This window comes from Myripristis murdjan, chromosome 10, assembly GCF_902150065.1.
Source record: "Myripristis murdjan chromosome 10, fMyrMur1.1, whole genome shotgun sequence".
Lineage (NCBI taxonomy): Eukaryota > Metazoa > Chordata > Actinopteri > Holocentriformes > Holocentridae > Myripristis > Myripristis murdjan.
In genome coordinates this window covers 22,341,107-22,357,590 of record NC_043989.1, presented here as the reverse complement: position 1 = coordinate 22,357,590, position 16,484 = coordinate 22,341,107, and the positions used below count along the sequence as shown (strand labels likewise).

The 16,484-nt window shown below is 43.0% G+C and overlaps 3 protein-coding genes across 9 annotated transcripts in view; all 3 read right to left on the bottom strand.

Annotated features, from left to right (window-relative positions):
* Positions 1–16,484, bottom strand: part of LOC115366073 (protocadherin alpha-C2-like) — a 187,040-nt gene that overhangs the window by 41,060 nt on the left and 129,496 nt on the right. The window contains exon 1 of one of the 7 annotated variants that reach the window (XM_030061302.1): positions 7,179–9,787. The exons of 4 other annotated variants lie outside the window; for them this stretch is intronic. In XM_030061302.1, coding sequence (XP_029917162.1) covers positions 7,179–9,557 — 2,379 coding nt within the window. In that variant the 5' untranslated portion in view covers positions 9,558–9,787. Of the gene's footprint in view, positions 1–460; positions 2,896–3,850; positions 6,309–7,178; positions 9,788–16,484 lie in introns of those variants that run through there. 2 more of the 7 variants (XM_030061301.1, XM_030061300.1) reach the window with 2 other exon arrangements.
* Positions 10,586–13,312, bottom strand: LOC115366923 (protocadherin alpha-3-like). The gene has a single exon (XM_030062593.1). It carries the CDS (start codon positions 12,983–12,985, stop codon positions 10,586–10,588), a length of 2,400 nt encoding a protein of 799 aa, XP_029918453.1. The 5' UTR covers positions 12,986–13,312.
* Positions 13,444–16,027, bottom strand: LOC115366922 (protocadherin alpha-3-like). Its single transcript, XM_030062592.1, has 2 exons — positions 13,535–16,027; positions 13,444–13,452 (listed from the first exon to the last, which is right to left on the bottom strand). Exons 1-2 carry the CDS (start codon positions 15,911–15,913, stop codon positions 13,444–13,446), a joined length of 2,388 nt encoding a protein of 795 aa, XP_029918452.1. The 5' UTR covers positions 15,914–16,027.

The window sequence follows — 16,484 nt, the reverse complement described above, 5'->3', positions numbered from 1 at the left end:
TAAAGGAGAAAAAAGGACAGAGAAAACTGCCGCATTCAGTGTAGGCAGTTCTGTAATTCAGCACCATGGACAGCGTTAATCTGGTCAGCGCTTATCTGGTACATACTAGTATTATACAGCAACTGCTGTGGAAAATATCCTAAATGAATGTGAAATGAGAAGACAAGGCCTTTTCATTTCCAGGTGAAACATCATGACATAGTGTTTTCGTTTTCGGGCGATAATTTATCATTATCATTAATCCAACAATTCTGATACACTCCCGTGTTACGTAACATAGTTTCCCAAAAACAAGCCAAAGTTCCTAAGAGCACAAAAAAATACTCTCACAAAAAAACTCTCTACGTATGTACAACAAAAAAAAAATGTTTGGAATACCTCAAAGGTCAAAAAGTCCCCTCTATAATTTAGTGATATTCAATCAGAAACACCAACTCGACTGAGGCTGCAAACAACTCACCTTCTCTTTGTTAGGTAAAGTCTGAGTCCTGTTAAAAGTGTCTCCTCCATTAATACTGATCAGCTCCGCATCTACAGGCGGAAACGGCGCGGGGAAAACCACTACGTCACTCTTCAGTGTGTCTGAGCTGAAACACACGTCATACTGCTGAGTCGATTTAGAGTAAGACCAGCTCCCGTCAGGGTGGGTGGTGATCATTGGGGCGCCGTACCTGCCGAAACTGCCGTCTGTCCTGTGGCATTTCACAGCTATTAAACTGATGAGGCTCAGCAGAAAGATCACTGACACCGACACAATGGCAATCAGCAAATACAGGTTTAAATCGGAGAAGCTCTCCTCCTTTATCGGTACATGTCTGAACTGAGTCTGGATGTCAGCTGTGCTCTCAACCACCACCACATCAACAGACACAGTAGCTGAAAGGGAGGGACCTCCGTTATCACAAACCAGCACCACCAGCGGGTGAGTTTTCAGGTCATTGTCACTCATTCGCCTCTTAGTCCTGATTTCCCCGGTGCTGGTTCCGATTCGGAACAGGTTGCTCCCCTTGGGCTCAGAGATGTGATAAGAAAGCAGCGCATTGTAGCCAGAGTCGGCGTCCACAGCCCTGATCTTGGCCACAAAGTAACCCGCTTCAGCAGAATAGGGAATGTTTTCACTGTTAACGGAGCCGTGCTCAGAATAGGGCGCGAGGATTCCGGGGCTGTTGTCATTCTCATCCAGGATGAAAACGTTGACAGTCACGTTGCTGCTGAGCGGAGGAACACCAGCGTCTGTGGCCTGAACTTTAAACTGGAACGTCTTCAATTCCTCGTAGTTAAAAGACTGCAGGCTGACTATATCTCCTGTCTCTGAGTTGATATTTATAGCTGACGAAACTCGAAAAAAAATTGAGCCACCATCTAATGATGAATATGTTACTTTTGCGTTTTCGTCTGTATCAGGGTCAACTGCAGTTATGGTGCAGATAGTTGCTCCAACTGGACTGTTCTCTTTTACATAAACATTAATCATGGGCTCTGTAAAAAGAGGGGGGTTGTCATTGACATCAGAAACGAGAACTTTAATAATAATGGTGCTAGAGAGAGGCGGGATCCCTTTGTCAATAGCTTTAATCGTGACATTGTAAATCGAAGAACTCTCCCTGTCAAGAAGCCCATCTACGACTAAAGAGTAATAATTTTTGTAGTTTGACTTTAATGTAAAAGGTGTAGAGCCAATGAGTTTACCGCTGGTGAGACCATTATTTCCTCCATCTTTATCTGTCACGGTCACTAGAGCGACCACGCTTCCGATCTCAGTATCCTCTTTAACGGGACTCATCAGTGACGTCACCAAAATTTCTGGGGCATTGTCATTAACATCAATTACCTCAACCAGCAGCTTACCAATTGCACTACGAGGTAAATAACCTTGGTCTGTTGCTTGAACACGAATTTCATAAGCTGACTGTGTTTCATGATCCAAATTACCCTTTACCGTTATTTCACCAGTTTGTGAGTTTATGAAAAACATGTCAGCAGGATTCATGTTTGCACGTTTCACAAAAGAATAAACAAGCCTCCCATTCTCACCTTCATCTAAATCCGTGGCGTTAAGCTGAATTACCATAGTTCCAACCGGTGCATTTTCACTAACACGCGCCTTGTAAAGACTTTTACTAAATGACGGCGTGTTATCATTGCCATCCAAAACATTTACAATTATCTGTAACGTTCCAGTTTTAGGAGGTTTTCCTCCATCTACAGCGGTCAATATTAATTTAATAACCGCCTGTTTTTCTCGGTCTAAAGCTTTCTGCAGCACTAACTCTGCAGACAGACTCTGCTCTTCGCTGTTCTGCACATCGAGGGAAAAATATACATTTGGGCTCAGCCTGTACATCTTCACTGAATTACCGCCTGTATCTGTATCAATGGCGAGGGGAAGCAAGAACTGGTCGCCCGTAGGTGATAGTTCCGATATGTTCAATGAATACGACCTCTCAGGGAATGTAGGTCCGTTGTCATTTATATCAACAATTACTACTTCAATGCGGTGGAGCACCACAGGATTACTCAGTATGGCCTCTAAGTTTAACGTGCATTTTATCGTGTTTGGACAAAGCTCTTCTCTGTCTATTCGCTCGTTAACGGAAAGAACCCCAGTTTTAAAATCTGCATCGAAATATTTCTTACTGTACGTTGATACGATATTTAGATTCCTGATTTCCAGTTCTTGGACGCTGACATTTAAATCCTTAGCGAGATTCCCCACTACCGTCCCTTTGTCCACCTCCTCCAAAACAGAGTATGATATCTGAGCAGCAGACCGGTCAGATAAAAAAAGCACAACCAAGGAGTATATCCAAACAATGTCTCTGTTTCTTCCACTGCCCATCGCTGCTTTCAAAGAAATTGGCGAGAAAACAATTGCATTTATCTTTGAAAAAAACGTTCGATCGGCCACCATGTTTAAATACACACAATCCTATCCTCTTCGTTTCATCGCCATTCTTGTTCTCCTCACAAAGCGCTTGCAGACAGATGACGCTTCACACCGAAAGGAGGAGTCTGAAAACACGGAGCGTGAAAACATGTGTGGTCTTTAGTGACCCCACGCGTTACTGTATATAAATGAAGAGAATAAACACAAAATGGACAGTGTATATGTCACATATTGTGCATCATGGGATTCACTTACAGCAACAAAAGTGGAAAAAGGGTCACGAATAACCATTTCCTTGAATTCGTGCTTAAAGGAGACAGCACCGAGACAGAACAGACGGGCCATCTATGGAAAAGTCAGTAATTGTGTGCATAGAAAAGAATCGCATACATTTGCTGAAAACTGATACAAAACAAGGCTGAATTCAAAGCCTCAAACAATGCACTAACTTTACGTAATACATTTAATGCCTGCTCTAAACAATTATTTAAATAGTTTCCAGCAATGTGGCAAATGAAGAATGGGCAATATAAGATGTTTGCAAAGTTCTTTTTTGGATTCTATGACATGAACATACGGCGAGATCTGGTAGCACAAATTTATTGGGTACCATCATGGATACAAATTATGAATTTTAGATACTGTAAGAGACGGGAGTTGGGGTGGGTGGGAGAGGGTCTGTTAAAGAGGTTCTGTAGGCAGGTTCTATTATTTCATAAGAACCACGGAAAGCGACACACGCACTTGCAGCAGCCCGCGTTTTTCACCAAGCAAAACTGAATAAACCAGTCCCCATGGATTTGTGCAACATCAACACTATTTCCACGTTCAAACTTGTTATTATTTTAGTGAGCAAGTCACTGCGAATATCGCTGCGTCGAGTTTGGTTGACAATAACTTAAAAAAAAAAAAAAAAGTTGGACTCGCCGATGGGAAATGGGACCTAAGACAGATTTTACTCACCTTTTCTTTATTGGGTAAAGTCTGAGTCCTGTTAAAAGTGTCTCCTCCATTAATACTGATCAGCTCCGCATCTACAGGCGGAAACGGCGCGGGGAAAACCACCACGTCACTCTTCAGTGTGTCTGAGCTGAAACACACGTCATACTGCTGAGTCGATTTAGAGTAAGACCAGCTCCCGTCAGGGTGGGTGGTGATCATTGGGGCGCCGTACCTGCCGAAGCTGCCATCTGCCCTGTGGCATTTCACAGCTATTAAACTGATAAGGCTCAGCAGAAAGATCACTGACACCGACACAATGGCGATCAGCAAATACAGGTTTAAATCGGAGAAGCTCTCCTCCTTTATCGGTACATGTCTGAACTGAGTCTGGATGTCAGCTGTGCTCTCAACCACCACCACATCAATAGACACAGTAGCTGACAGGGAGGGCTCTCCGTTATCACAAACCAGCACCACCAGCGGGTGAGTTTTCAGGTCATTGTCACTCATTCGCCTCTTAGTCCTGATTTCCCCGGTGCTGGTTCCGATTCGGAACAGGTTGCTCCCCTTGGGCTCAGAGATGTGATAAGAAAGCAGCGCATTGTAGCCAGAGTCGGCGTCCACAGCCCTGATCTTGGCCACAAAGTAGCCCGCTTCAGCAGAATAGGGAATGTTCTCACTGTTAACGGAGCCGTGCTCAGAATAGGGCGCGAGGATCCCGGGACTGTTGTCATTCTCATCCAGGATGAAGACGTTGACAGTCACGTTGCTGCTGAGCGGAGGGACACCAGAGTCTGTGGCCTGAACTTTAAACTGGAACGTCTTTAACCCTTCATAGTTAAAAGACTGCAGGCTGACTATTTCTCCTGTCTCTGAGTTGATATTTACAAATGACGATATCGGAATATTTCGAGGGGAGCTATCTAACAGCGAATAGGTTACTTTTGCATTATCACTTGAATCTGGATCATAGGCACTCATCGTATAGATAACAGCACCGACCTCCCTGTTTTCCTTAACATAAGCGCTCACAGTGGTATCGGGGAAGCAAGGTGCATTGTCATTGACATCAGACACATAAACGACAACAATGGTGGTATTTGACAGAGGTGGGTAGCCTTCGTCAGTGGCAGTGATTGTGACGTTGTACTGAGAGACGGTCTCTCGGTCGAGAGGTCCATCCACCACTAAAGAATAATCGTTTTTGTAATTCGATTCAAGTTTAAATGGCACAACGCCACTTACTTTACAGTTATTGACACCATTCTTACCACCATCTTTATCGTTCACAGTAACCAAAGCAACAACTGTTCCTTTCTCGGCGTTTTCCTTCACTGGATTTCGAAGTGAAGTCACCGTTATTTCTGGAGCGTTATCATTCACATCAATTACTTCTATCAACACTTTACTATGAGCACTACGAGGAATAGTACCTTGATCCTTAACCTGAACTCGAATTTCATATGCAGGCGTTTTTTCATGATCCAAGATACCCTTAACTGTAATTTCTCCTGTGTCTGCGTTAATATCAAATATATCTAAAGGATCTACATTGCCACGCTTGATAAAAGAATAGGTCAGTTTACCGTTAAGCCCATCGTCTAAATCTGACGCGTTTAGCTTAACCACCATCGTTCTAAACGGAGAATTTTCAAGCACATGAGCCTTATACAGTGTTTTACTGAAGGAGGGTGTGTTATCGTTAGCATCCATTACATTTACTATTATCTGTAGCGTTCCTGATTTGGGAGGTTTTCCTCCATCTACAGCCGTCAAAGTGACTTTAATGAGCGACAGCTTCTCTCGGTCTAATGCTTTCTGCAATACTAACTCTGCAGAGAGACTTTGTTCTCCAACGCTCGCTACATCGAGGGAAAAATAGTCATTCGGGCTCAGCTTGTAGAGCTTTACGGAGTTAGTGCCAGTGTCTGCATCCACTGCTACTGGTAGGAGATGTCGTTCTCCAGGAGACACCGATTCAGAAATGTTTAGAATGAAAGACTGTTCAACAAAAGTGGGTACATTATCATTTATATCTAAAATGTTGATTTCAATGCGGTGTAAATTTATTGGATTATTTAATAGTGCCTGTATTTTCAAGAAGCATTTTAGAGAATCAGGACAAAGCTCATCTCTGTCTATCCTCTCGTCAACAAAGAGGTTTCCGGTCCGCAAATTTACATCAAAATATTTCTTACTGTATCCTGATTTAATTCGGAGATCTCTTGACTCCAGTTCCTGCACATTGATATTTAAATCCTTCGCGAGATTCCCCACTACGGTGCCTTTGTTCACCTCCTCGGAAACGGAGTAAGAAATCTGAGAGGCAGCCCAGTCACAGAGACAAAGCAATGAAACGATTTGAATCCAGGCATGTTCCCTTTGTCCTCGAACACCCATTGTTGTCTGAGCAAAATAATTTAGTCCAAACGATCATTTATCTCCAAACATTTTAACAAATCCAGAAAGAAATATAAATTTCCGGGAAAGCTCCAGCTCTGTTTGCAAAAACACGACCAGAGTATGTGTGTTAGTGACGCTGTAAATGCCAGTGACGCTGTACATTTTCCCATGTAGGAAGGAGGAGTTTCAATAGATATGGTAACATTAGATTCTGTGGTCTCCAGCGACACCACGCGCTCACTAATAAACCAAGAAATTTCTAGTTTAGATAATATGCTTTATGTTCAAATAGTTTGTTCTTTGAAACACATAACTTAATTCACTGATATCAAGTGCAGATCTATTGTCAAAAAGGCTGACATCTAGAACTTAAACTTTTAGCAAAGGAGCAAAACTACATTATAGGTCTATAAAAATAACTGTAGCCCGTTACTAAATTAATAAATGTACATAGCTCTTCAGTTTTACCACGGTGTAATGACAGTAACCCCACACATAGAGGTAAACGCCTAGGTTGCATTGTTAACAAGCCTACTGTTATGCAGTGCACCAAACAGCAAAATATAAATTCAGCACCATGGATAGAGCATTTGCAAGTGGAGCAAAATACAGTTCACTCCCAAGACTGTCTGTCAGCATGTAATCTGTTTGATGGGTTGCCACTGTAAATCGCGTTGCGATGACTGACATCAAATTCCACCAGATGCCCTGCTTTAAAACGTACTGAAAAAAGGCAGCCGGGTGAAACTAACGAGAAAAACCATTGATTTTTTTAGTGTGTCTACATAACACCACAATAGATGAGGGAGAGGCGTAATGTCTTTCTAACAAACGATGATGAAACGTAACACGAAAGCTGCATTAAAAAAAATACCAATGTGTCATTGAAAGTCATTTTAAAACAGCTTAAAAAAAGAAAAAACAATATTAGCACAATGCAACATACCTTCTCTTTACTGGGTAAAGTCTGAGTCCTGTTAAAAGTGTCTCCTCCATTAATACTGATCAGCTCCGCATCTACGGGCGGAAACGGCGCGGGGAAAACCACCACGTCACTCTTCAGTGTGTCTGAGCTGAAACACACGTCATACTGCTGAGTCGATTTAGAGTAAGACCAGCTCCCGTCAGGGTGGGTGGTGATCATTGGGGCCCCGTACCTGCTGAAGCTGCCATCTGCCCTGTGGCATTTCACAGCTATTAAACTGATGAGGCTCAGCAGAAAGATCACTGACACCGACACAATGGCGATCAGCAAATACAGGTTTAAATCGGAGAAGCTCTCCTCCTTTATCGGTACACGTCTGAACTGAGTCTGGATGTCAACTGTGCCCTCAACCACCACCACGTCAATAGACACAGTAGCTGACAGGGAGGGCTCTCCGTTATCACAAACCAGCACCACCAGCGGGTGAGTTTTCAGGTCATTGTCACTCATTCGCCTCTTAGTCCTGATTTCCCCGGTGCTGGTTCCGATTCGAAACAGGTTGCTCCCCTTGGGCTCAGAAATGTGATAAGAAAGCAGCGCATTGTAGCCAGAGTCGGCGTCCACAGCCCTGATCTTGGCCACAAAGTAGCCCGCTTCAGCAGAATAGGGAATGTTCTCACTGTTAACGGAGCCGTGCTCAGAATAGGGCGCGAGGATCCCGGGACTGTTGTCATTCTCATCCAGGATGAAAACGTTGACAGTCACATTGCTGCTGAGCGGAGGAACGCCAGAGTCTGTGGCCTGAACTTTAAACTGCAACGTCTTTAACTCTTCATAGTTAAAAGACTGCAGGCTGACTATTTCTCCTGTATCTGAGTTGATGTGCAAGACTGACGAAATCGGAATATTTCTTGGATAAATATCTATCAGTGTGTATGCTACTTTTGCATTTTCATCTGAATCAGGGTCAAAAGCTTTCATTGTATAGAGAGTGGCCCCTGTGGGACTGTTCTCTTTCACATAGACATTAACCACGGGCTCTGTAAAAACAGGTGAATTGTCATTGACATCAGAAACGTGAACAACAATGAAACTGGTGCTGGAGAGAGGAGGGATTCCTTCATCTGTAGCTATGATGGTGACATTATAATGAGGAGTAGTTTCTCTGTCTAAGGGTCCATCTACCAGTAACGAATAGTCATTTTTGTAGTTTGACTGAAGTTTAAACGGAACAGACCCGGCAAGCTTACAGTTAGTGATGCCATTGTTTCCTCCATCTTTATCACTAACTGTAACCAAAGCAACGATTGTCCCTACCTCTGCGTCTTCTTTTACTTCGGTCATGAGTGACGTTACTGATATTTCTGGGGCATTGTCGTTGACATCAACGATCTCTATAAGAAGTTTTGCATGCGCACTACGAGGCGGATTGCCTTGATCCTTAACTTGAACCCTAATTTCGTAGGCAGGCGTGTCTTCATAGTCTAGTGTGCCCTTCACAATAATTTCCCCTGATTCTGAGTTTATATCAAATATATCATATGGATCGACATTGCTTCGTTTGATAAAGGCGTACGCGAGATTGCTGTTCATGCCCTCGTCTAAATCGGTTGCATTTAACTTTATTACTACTGTACCACGAGCAGCGTTTTCACTAACTCGCACTTTATAAAGTGGTTTGTTAAAAGTAGGTGAATTATCATTGGCGTCTAATACATTTATATTTAACTGCAATGTCCCAGATCTCGGAGGTTTACCTCCATCTACAGCGGTGAGGATCAGTTTAATAACAGGCTGTTTCTCTCGGTCTAAAGCTTTTTGCAGGACTAACTCGGCAGAGAGACTGTGTTCTCCACCGCTCTGCACATCTAGTGAGAAATGTTCATTAGGACTCAGTTTGTAGCTCTTCACGGACTTACTGCCCGTGTCAGTATCTACGGCTATAGGAAGGAGATATCGCTCTCCTGGTGACATAGATTCAGAAATATTTAAAGAATAGGCCTGTTCCATGAAAACAGGAGCGTTATCATTTATATCTAAAACACTGACTTCAATGCGGTGAACATTCATTGGGTTGACTAATACGGCCTGAATATTTATGGAGCATTTTACTGTGCTCGGACAAATCTCCTCTCTGTCTACCCTCTCGTCAACAAAGAGGTTTCCGGTCCGCAAATTTACATCAAAATATTTCTTACTGTAACCCGATACAATTCGGAGATCCCTTGACTCCAGTTCCTGTACATTAATGTTTAAATCCTTCGCGAGGTTCCCCACTACGGTGCCTTTGTTCACCTCCTCGGAAACGGAGTAAGAAATCTGAGAGGCAGCCCAGTCACAGAGACAAAGCAATGAAACGATTTGAATCCAGGCATGTCCCCTTTGTCCTCGAACACCCATCGCTGTTTGAACAGAAAAACTTTAGCCCAGCAATCATTTATCTCCGGGAATTATGATAAATCCTTAAAAAATAATAATTTTCACGGAAGGAGCCATCCGTATTTGCGACAGAACCACCCGAGTGTATATCTTACGAAAGCTAAAGGCAAGTGACGCTGATCATTTTCTCACGCAGGAAGGAGGAGTTTTAATAGACATGGCAACATTTGATTCTATGGTCTCCAGCGACACCACGCGCTCACTAATAAAACAAGAAATACAAATTGTGAAAATATGCTGAATGCCCAGTTATTGCTAGTATGATATAAACTACTTGTTTCAAATATATATGTAGGTATACTTGCACTGCATATCAGTTCGCTGACACATATACTAACAAAGTCTCACTGAAAATTCTGAACTCTCATTGAAATCCTTACTTTTTTCTGTAATCAATCTAGGTATAGTTCTTTCAGTGTTACCAAGGAGTGAAAATGGTAGAGCATGAACGTTTAACATTTGCGTCACTGCACAGGAGAAAAAGAAGGGCATTAACAAGACAAACTTCAGCACCATGGACAGAATCCTTCGAAAATCCTCAGTGTGAAATAGACAACGGATAAAGTTACCGTGGAAGCCATGTGACACGTTTACATTGCACAAGGTTTCAAAACGAAAACTCCATAATATTAATCAAGAAAGCCAGTTAAAGAATTTGAAAGAAATTTGAAGAATTGAAAACAAACGCACACACAAACACACACACACACACACACACACACACACACACACACACACACACACACACACACACACACACACACACACACACAAACACACACACACACACACACACACACACACACACGCGCACAGGCACACGCACACGCGCGCGCGAGCGCACACACACACAGAGACACTCACACTCACACTCACACACACACACACACACATAGACACTCACACTCACACTCACACACACACTCACACTCACACACACACACACACACACACACACGTTTCAGGAAAATAAATTGTTAAAGTATTGTTCATAGAGCGAAACATACCTTGTCTTTATTGGGTAAAGTCTGAGTCCTGTTAAAAGTGTCGCCCCCATTAATACTGATCAGCTCCGCATCTACAGGCGGAAACGGCGCGGGGAAAACCACCACGTCACTCTTCAGTGTGTCTGAGCTGAAACACACGTCATACTGCTGAGTCGATTTAGAGTAAGACCAGCTCCCGTCAGGGTGGGTGGTGATCATTGGGGCGCCGTACCTGCCGAAACTGTCGTCTGTCCTGTGGCATTTCACAGCTATTAAACTGATGAGGCTCAGCAGAAAGATCACTGACACCGACACAATGGCGATCAGCAAATACAGGTTTAAACCGGAGAAGCGCTCCTCCTTCATCGGTACATGTCTGAACTCAGTCTGGATGTCAGCTGTGCCCTCAACCACCACCACGTCAATAGACACAGTAGCTGACAGGGAGGGCTCTCCGTTATCACAAACCAGCACCACCAGCGGGTGAGTTTTCAGGTCATTGTCACTCATTCGCCTCTTAGTCCTGATCTCCCCGGTGCTGGTTCCGATTCGGAACAGGTTGCTCCCCATGGGCTCGGAGATGTGATAAGAAAGCAGCGCATTGTAGCCAGAGTCGGCGTCCACAGCCCTGATCTTGGCCACAAAGTAGCCCGCTTCAGCAGAATAGGGAATGTTCTCACTGTTAACGGAGCCGTGCTCAGAATAGGGCGCGAGGATCCCGGGACTGTTGTCATTCTCATCCAGGATGAAAACGTTGACAGTCACGTTGCTGCTGAGCGGAGGAACGCCAGAGTCTGTGGCCTGAATTTTAAACTGGAACGTCTTTAACTCCTCATAGTTAAAAGACTGTAAGCTGACTATTTCTCCTGTCTCTGAGTTGATATTTACCATTGAGACTGTCTGGATATGTTTGGGGGAACTATCAATTAAAGAATATATCGCTTTAGCGTTTTCATTCAAATCTGGATCAAAGGAAATCATAGTGTGAATAATAGTTCCAACTGGACTATTCTCTTTCAAATAAACATTTATAAGAGATTCCAGGAAACGAGGCGCATTGTCATTGACATCTGAAATATGAACTGTAATAACGCTTGTGCTCGACAAAGGCGGGGTCCCTTCATCTGTAGCTGTTATCGAGATAATGTATTCAGAAACACTCTCTCTATCAAGAGGCCCATCAACCAACAAAGAATAATAGTTCTTATAATTTAATTTTAATTTAAATGGAACGGAGCCAATTAACTTACAGTTAGTGATGCCATTTTTACCTCCATCTTTATCGTTTACAGTAACCAAAGCAACAACTGTACCTATTTCAGCGTCCTCTTTCACCGGACTCATGAGAGATGATACCGTTATTTCCGGAGAATTATCATTAACATCAACAACTTCTACTAAAATCTTAGCATGCGCACTACGAGGAGGTGTCCCCTTGTCACGTGCTTGGACACGAATCTCGTATGCTTGAGTCTCCTCATAATCAATATTACTCTTGACAGTTATTGTACCAGTTTCAGGGTTCAGGGAAAATTTGTCATCTGGATTCATTAAACGTCCGCTTTGTGTAAAAGAGTACACAAGCTGACTATTAATACCTTCGTCTAAGTCAGTGGCGCTCAGTGATAATAATGTGGTTCCAATCTTTGCATTTTCAACAACCTGAGCCTTGTAGAGAGGATTACTGAATGACGGGGAATTATCATTTACGTCCATAACATTTACTCTAATCTGTAATGTTCCTGATTTAGCAGGTTTACCTCCGTCTATAGCGGTCAGTGTGAGTTCAATAACAGCCTGCTTCTCTCGGTCTAAAGGTTTCTGCAGCACTAATTCAGCAGACACACTCCGGTCACCAATACTTTGTACATCCAAAGAGAAATGCTCATTCGAGCTCAATTTGTAAGCTTTTACCGAGTTACTGCCTATGTCTTCGTCATGGGCTATTGGCAGAGGATAATTTTCCCCTGTATATGAAGACTCATATATATCAACTACATGTGCTTCATCCAGAAAAAATGGCGAATTGTCATTAATATCAACAATATTCACTTCAATTCCACGGAGGCTGCGAGGATGACTCAATGCGGCCTCTACATTTAAAGAGCATTTTACTGTATCAGGACAAAGCTCCTCCCGATCTATCCTCTCGTTAACAAACATAATTCCTGTTTTCTGATTTACTTCAAAGTACCGCGTTTTATACCCCGAATTAATCTGAAGACCTTTGGATTCCAGTTCCTGAGTATTTAAGTTTAAATCCTTTGCGAGATTCCCCACTACCGTGCCTTTGTCCACCTCCTCTGAAACTGAATAGGAAATCTGAGCCACAGACCAATCACACAGACAAAGCAGCGCGACAAGAAGACCCCTCAAATAATTCCATTGTTCTCGAACAGCCATCGTTTAATCCAGAGATCAGAGTCCAAGTTGTCGTCTATATCCAACAAACGTTAAAAATGTTAGGTTACATATCCATTCTTGTTGCCGGCTCAAACCGAAGCTCGAATCGATCCTCTGTTCATCATGCACTACGATCTTACTGCGTTTTCTTTTTTTTTTTTTTTTTTTTTTTTTTTTATGAGCGGAAGAGGCGTTTCGGAGATACATCACATTATTTTTCTGTGGTCTCCAGCGACACCATGTGTTACTTTGGTGCACCCTTTACATAGCACATGTAAGAAGAAATACTTGTTTCATGATCCAATAAACTAATAATGAGAAAATAAAATGATGAACCAAACAACAAAAAATGAATCGATAGGTTTTAAGAGATCTGAGCTAAACGCTTAACATTGAGAATCAGGTTTTAAGTGATCGAGGACAAAAAACCCGGAGGACAACGAAAAATGTCTGAGGTTTTAGAAACACTGACAAAACATTATTGCGTATAAGTAAGAATAAAAAGTTTTGAGTTATATAAACTATTTTAAAAACAGAGGTGTGACTTACCTTCTCTTTGTTAGGTAAAGTCTGAGTCCTGTTAAAAGTGTCCCCTCCATTAATACTGATCAACTCCGCATCTACAGGCGGAAACGGCGCGGGGAAAACCACTACATCACTCTTCAGTGTGTCTGAGCTAAAACACACGTCATACTGCTGAGTCGATTTAGAGCAAGACCAGCTCCCGTCAGGGTGGGTGGTGATCATGGGGGCGCCGTACCTGCCGAAACTGCCGTCTGTCTTGTGGCATTTCACAGCTATTAAACTGATGAGGCTCAGCAGAAAGATCACTGACACCGACACAATGGCGATCAGCAAATACAGGTTTAAATCGGAGAAGCTCTCCTCCTTCATCGGTACATGTCTGAACTGAGTCTGGATGTCAGCTGTGCCCTCAACCACCACCACATCAATAGACACAGTAGCTGACAGGGAGGGCTCTCCGTTATCACAAACCAGCACCACCAGCGGGTGAGTTTTCAGGTCATTGTCACTCATTCGCCTCTTAGTCCTGATTTCCCCGGTGCTGGTTCCGATTCGGAACAGGTTGCTCCCCTTGGGCTCAGAGATGTGATAAGAAAGCAGCGCATTGTAGCCAGAGTCGGCGTCCACAGCCCTGATCTTGGCCACAAAGTAGCCCGCTTCAGCAGAATAGGGAATGTTCTCACTGTTAACGGAGCCGTGCTCAGAGTAGGGCGCGAGGATCCCGGGACTGTTGTCATTCTCATCCAGGATGAAGACGTTGACAGTCACGTTGCTGCTGAGCGGAGGAACACCAGAGTCTGTGGCCTGAACTTTAAACTGCAACGTCTTTAACTCTTCATAGTTAACAGACTGCAGGCTGACTATTTCTCCTGTTTCTGAGTTGATGTGCAAGACTGACGAAATCAGAATATTTCTTGGATAAACATCTATCAGTGTGTATGCTACTTTTGCATTTTCGTCTGAATCAGGGTCAAACGCTTTTATTGTATAGAGATTGGCCCCTGTTGGACTGTTTTCTTTCACATAGACATTAACCACGGGCTCTGTAAAAACAGGTGAATTGTCATTGACATCAGAAACGTGAACAACAATGAAACTGGTGCTGGAGAGAGGAGGGATTCCTTCATCTGTCGCTACAATGGTGACATTATAATGAGGAGTAGTTTCTCTGTCTAAGGGTCCATCTACCAGTAATGAATAGTCATTTTTGTAGTTCGACTGAAGTTTAAACGGAACAGACCCGGCAAGCTTACAGTTAGTTATGCCATTGTTTCCTCCATCTTTATCACTAACTATAACCAAAGCAACGATTGTTCCCATCTCTGCGTCTTCTTTTACTTTGGTTATGAGTGACGTTATTGATATTCCTGGGGCATTATCGTTGATATCAGTGATTTCTATAAGTAGTTTTGCATGCGCACTACGAGGCGGATTGCCATGGTCCTTTGCTTGAACCCTAATGTCGTAAGCAAGTGTGTCTTCATAGTCTAGTGTGCCCTTAACAGTAATTTCCCCTGTTTCAGAGTTTATATCAAAAATATCAGATGGATCGATATTCCCTTGTTTGATAAAGGAATACACGAGCTTGCTGTTCATGCCCTCGTCTAAATCGGTTGCATTTAACTTTATTGCTACTGTTCCACGAGCAGCGTTTTCACTAACTCGTACTTTGTAAAGTGGTTTGCTAAAAGTAGGTGCATTATCATTAGCGTCTAATACATTTATATTTAACTGCAATGTCCCAGATTTCGGAGGTTTACCTCCATCTACAGCGGTCAGGACCAGTTTAATAGCAGGCTGTTTCTCTCGGTCTAAAGCTTTTTGCAGGACTAACTCGGCAGAGAGACTGTGTTCTCCACCGCTCTGCACATCTAGTGAGAAATGTTCATTAGGACTCAGTTTGTAGCTCTTCACGGAGTTACTGCCCGTGTCAGCATCCACGGCTGAGGGAAGGAGATATCGCTCTCCCGGTGACATAGATTCAGTCAGGTTAAAAGAATAGGACTGTTCAATGAAAGCCGGTGCGTTATCGTTGACATCCAAAACACTGACTTCAATGCGGTGAACATTCATTGGGTTAACTAACACGGCCTGAATATTAAAGGAGCATTTTACAGTGGTTGGACAAATCTCCTCTCTGTCTATCCTCTCGTCAACAAAGAGGTTTCCGGTCCGCAAATTTACATCAAAATATTTCTTACTGTAACCCGATACAATTCGGAGATCCCTTGACTCCAGCTCCTGCACATTGATGTTTAAATCCTTCGCGAGGTTCCCCACTACGGTGCCTTTGTTCACCTCCTCGGAAACGGAGTAAGAAATCTGAGAGGCAGCCCAGTCACAGAGACAAAGCAATGAAACGATTTGAATCCAGGCATGTCCCCTTTGTCCTCGAACACCCATCGCTGTTTGAACAGAACAACTTTATCCCAGCAATCATTTATCTCCGAGAATTATGATAAATCCTTAAAAAATAAGATTTTTCAGGGAAAAAGCCAGTCGTATTTGCGACAGGACCACCCGAGTGTATATCTCACTGAAGCTAAAGGCAAGTGACGCTGATCATTTTCTCACGCAGGAAGGAGGGGTTTAAATAGATATGGCAACATTTGATTCTGTGGTCTCCAGCGACGCCACGCGCTCACTTATAAAACAAGAAATCCAAGTTGTGAAAATATGCTGTATGCCCAATCATTGTTGGTATGATATAAATTACTTATTTGAAACACATAACTAAGTCTACGTACGCTGCTAATCTGCTCGCTGACACATATAATACCAAACTCTGAGTGAAAATTGAAGAAGTAAATGAAATCCTAACTTTAGTCTGTAATCATTCTAGGTATAGTTCTTTCAGTGTTACAGTGGGGTAAAAATAGTACAGCATGAACGTTTAACATCTGCGTCACTGCACAGGAGAAAAAGATGGGCATTAATCAGTATCCCCAGTAAAAAGAAAATTTTCAGAACCATG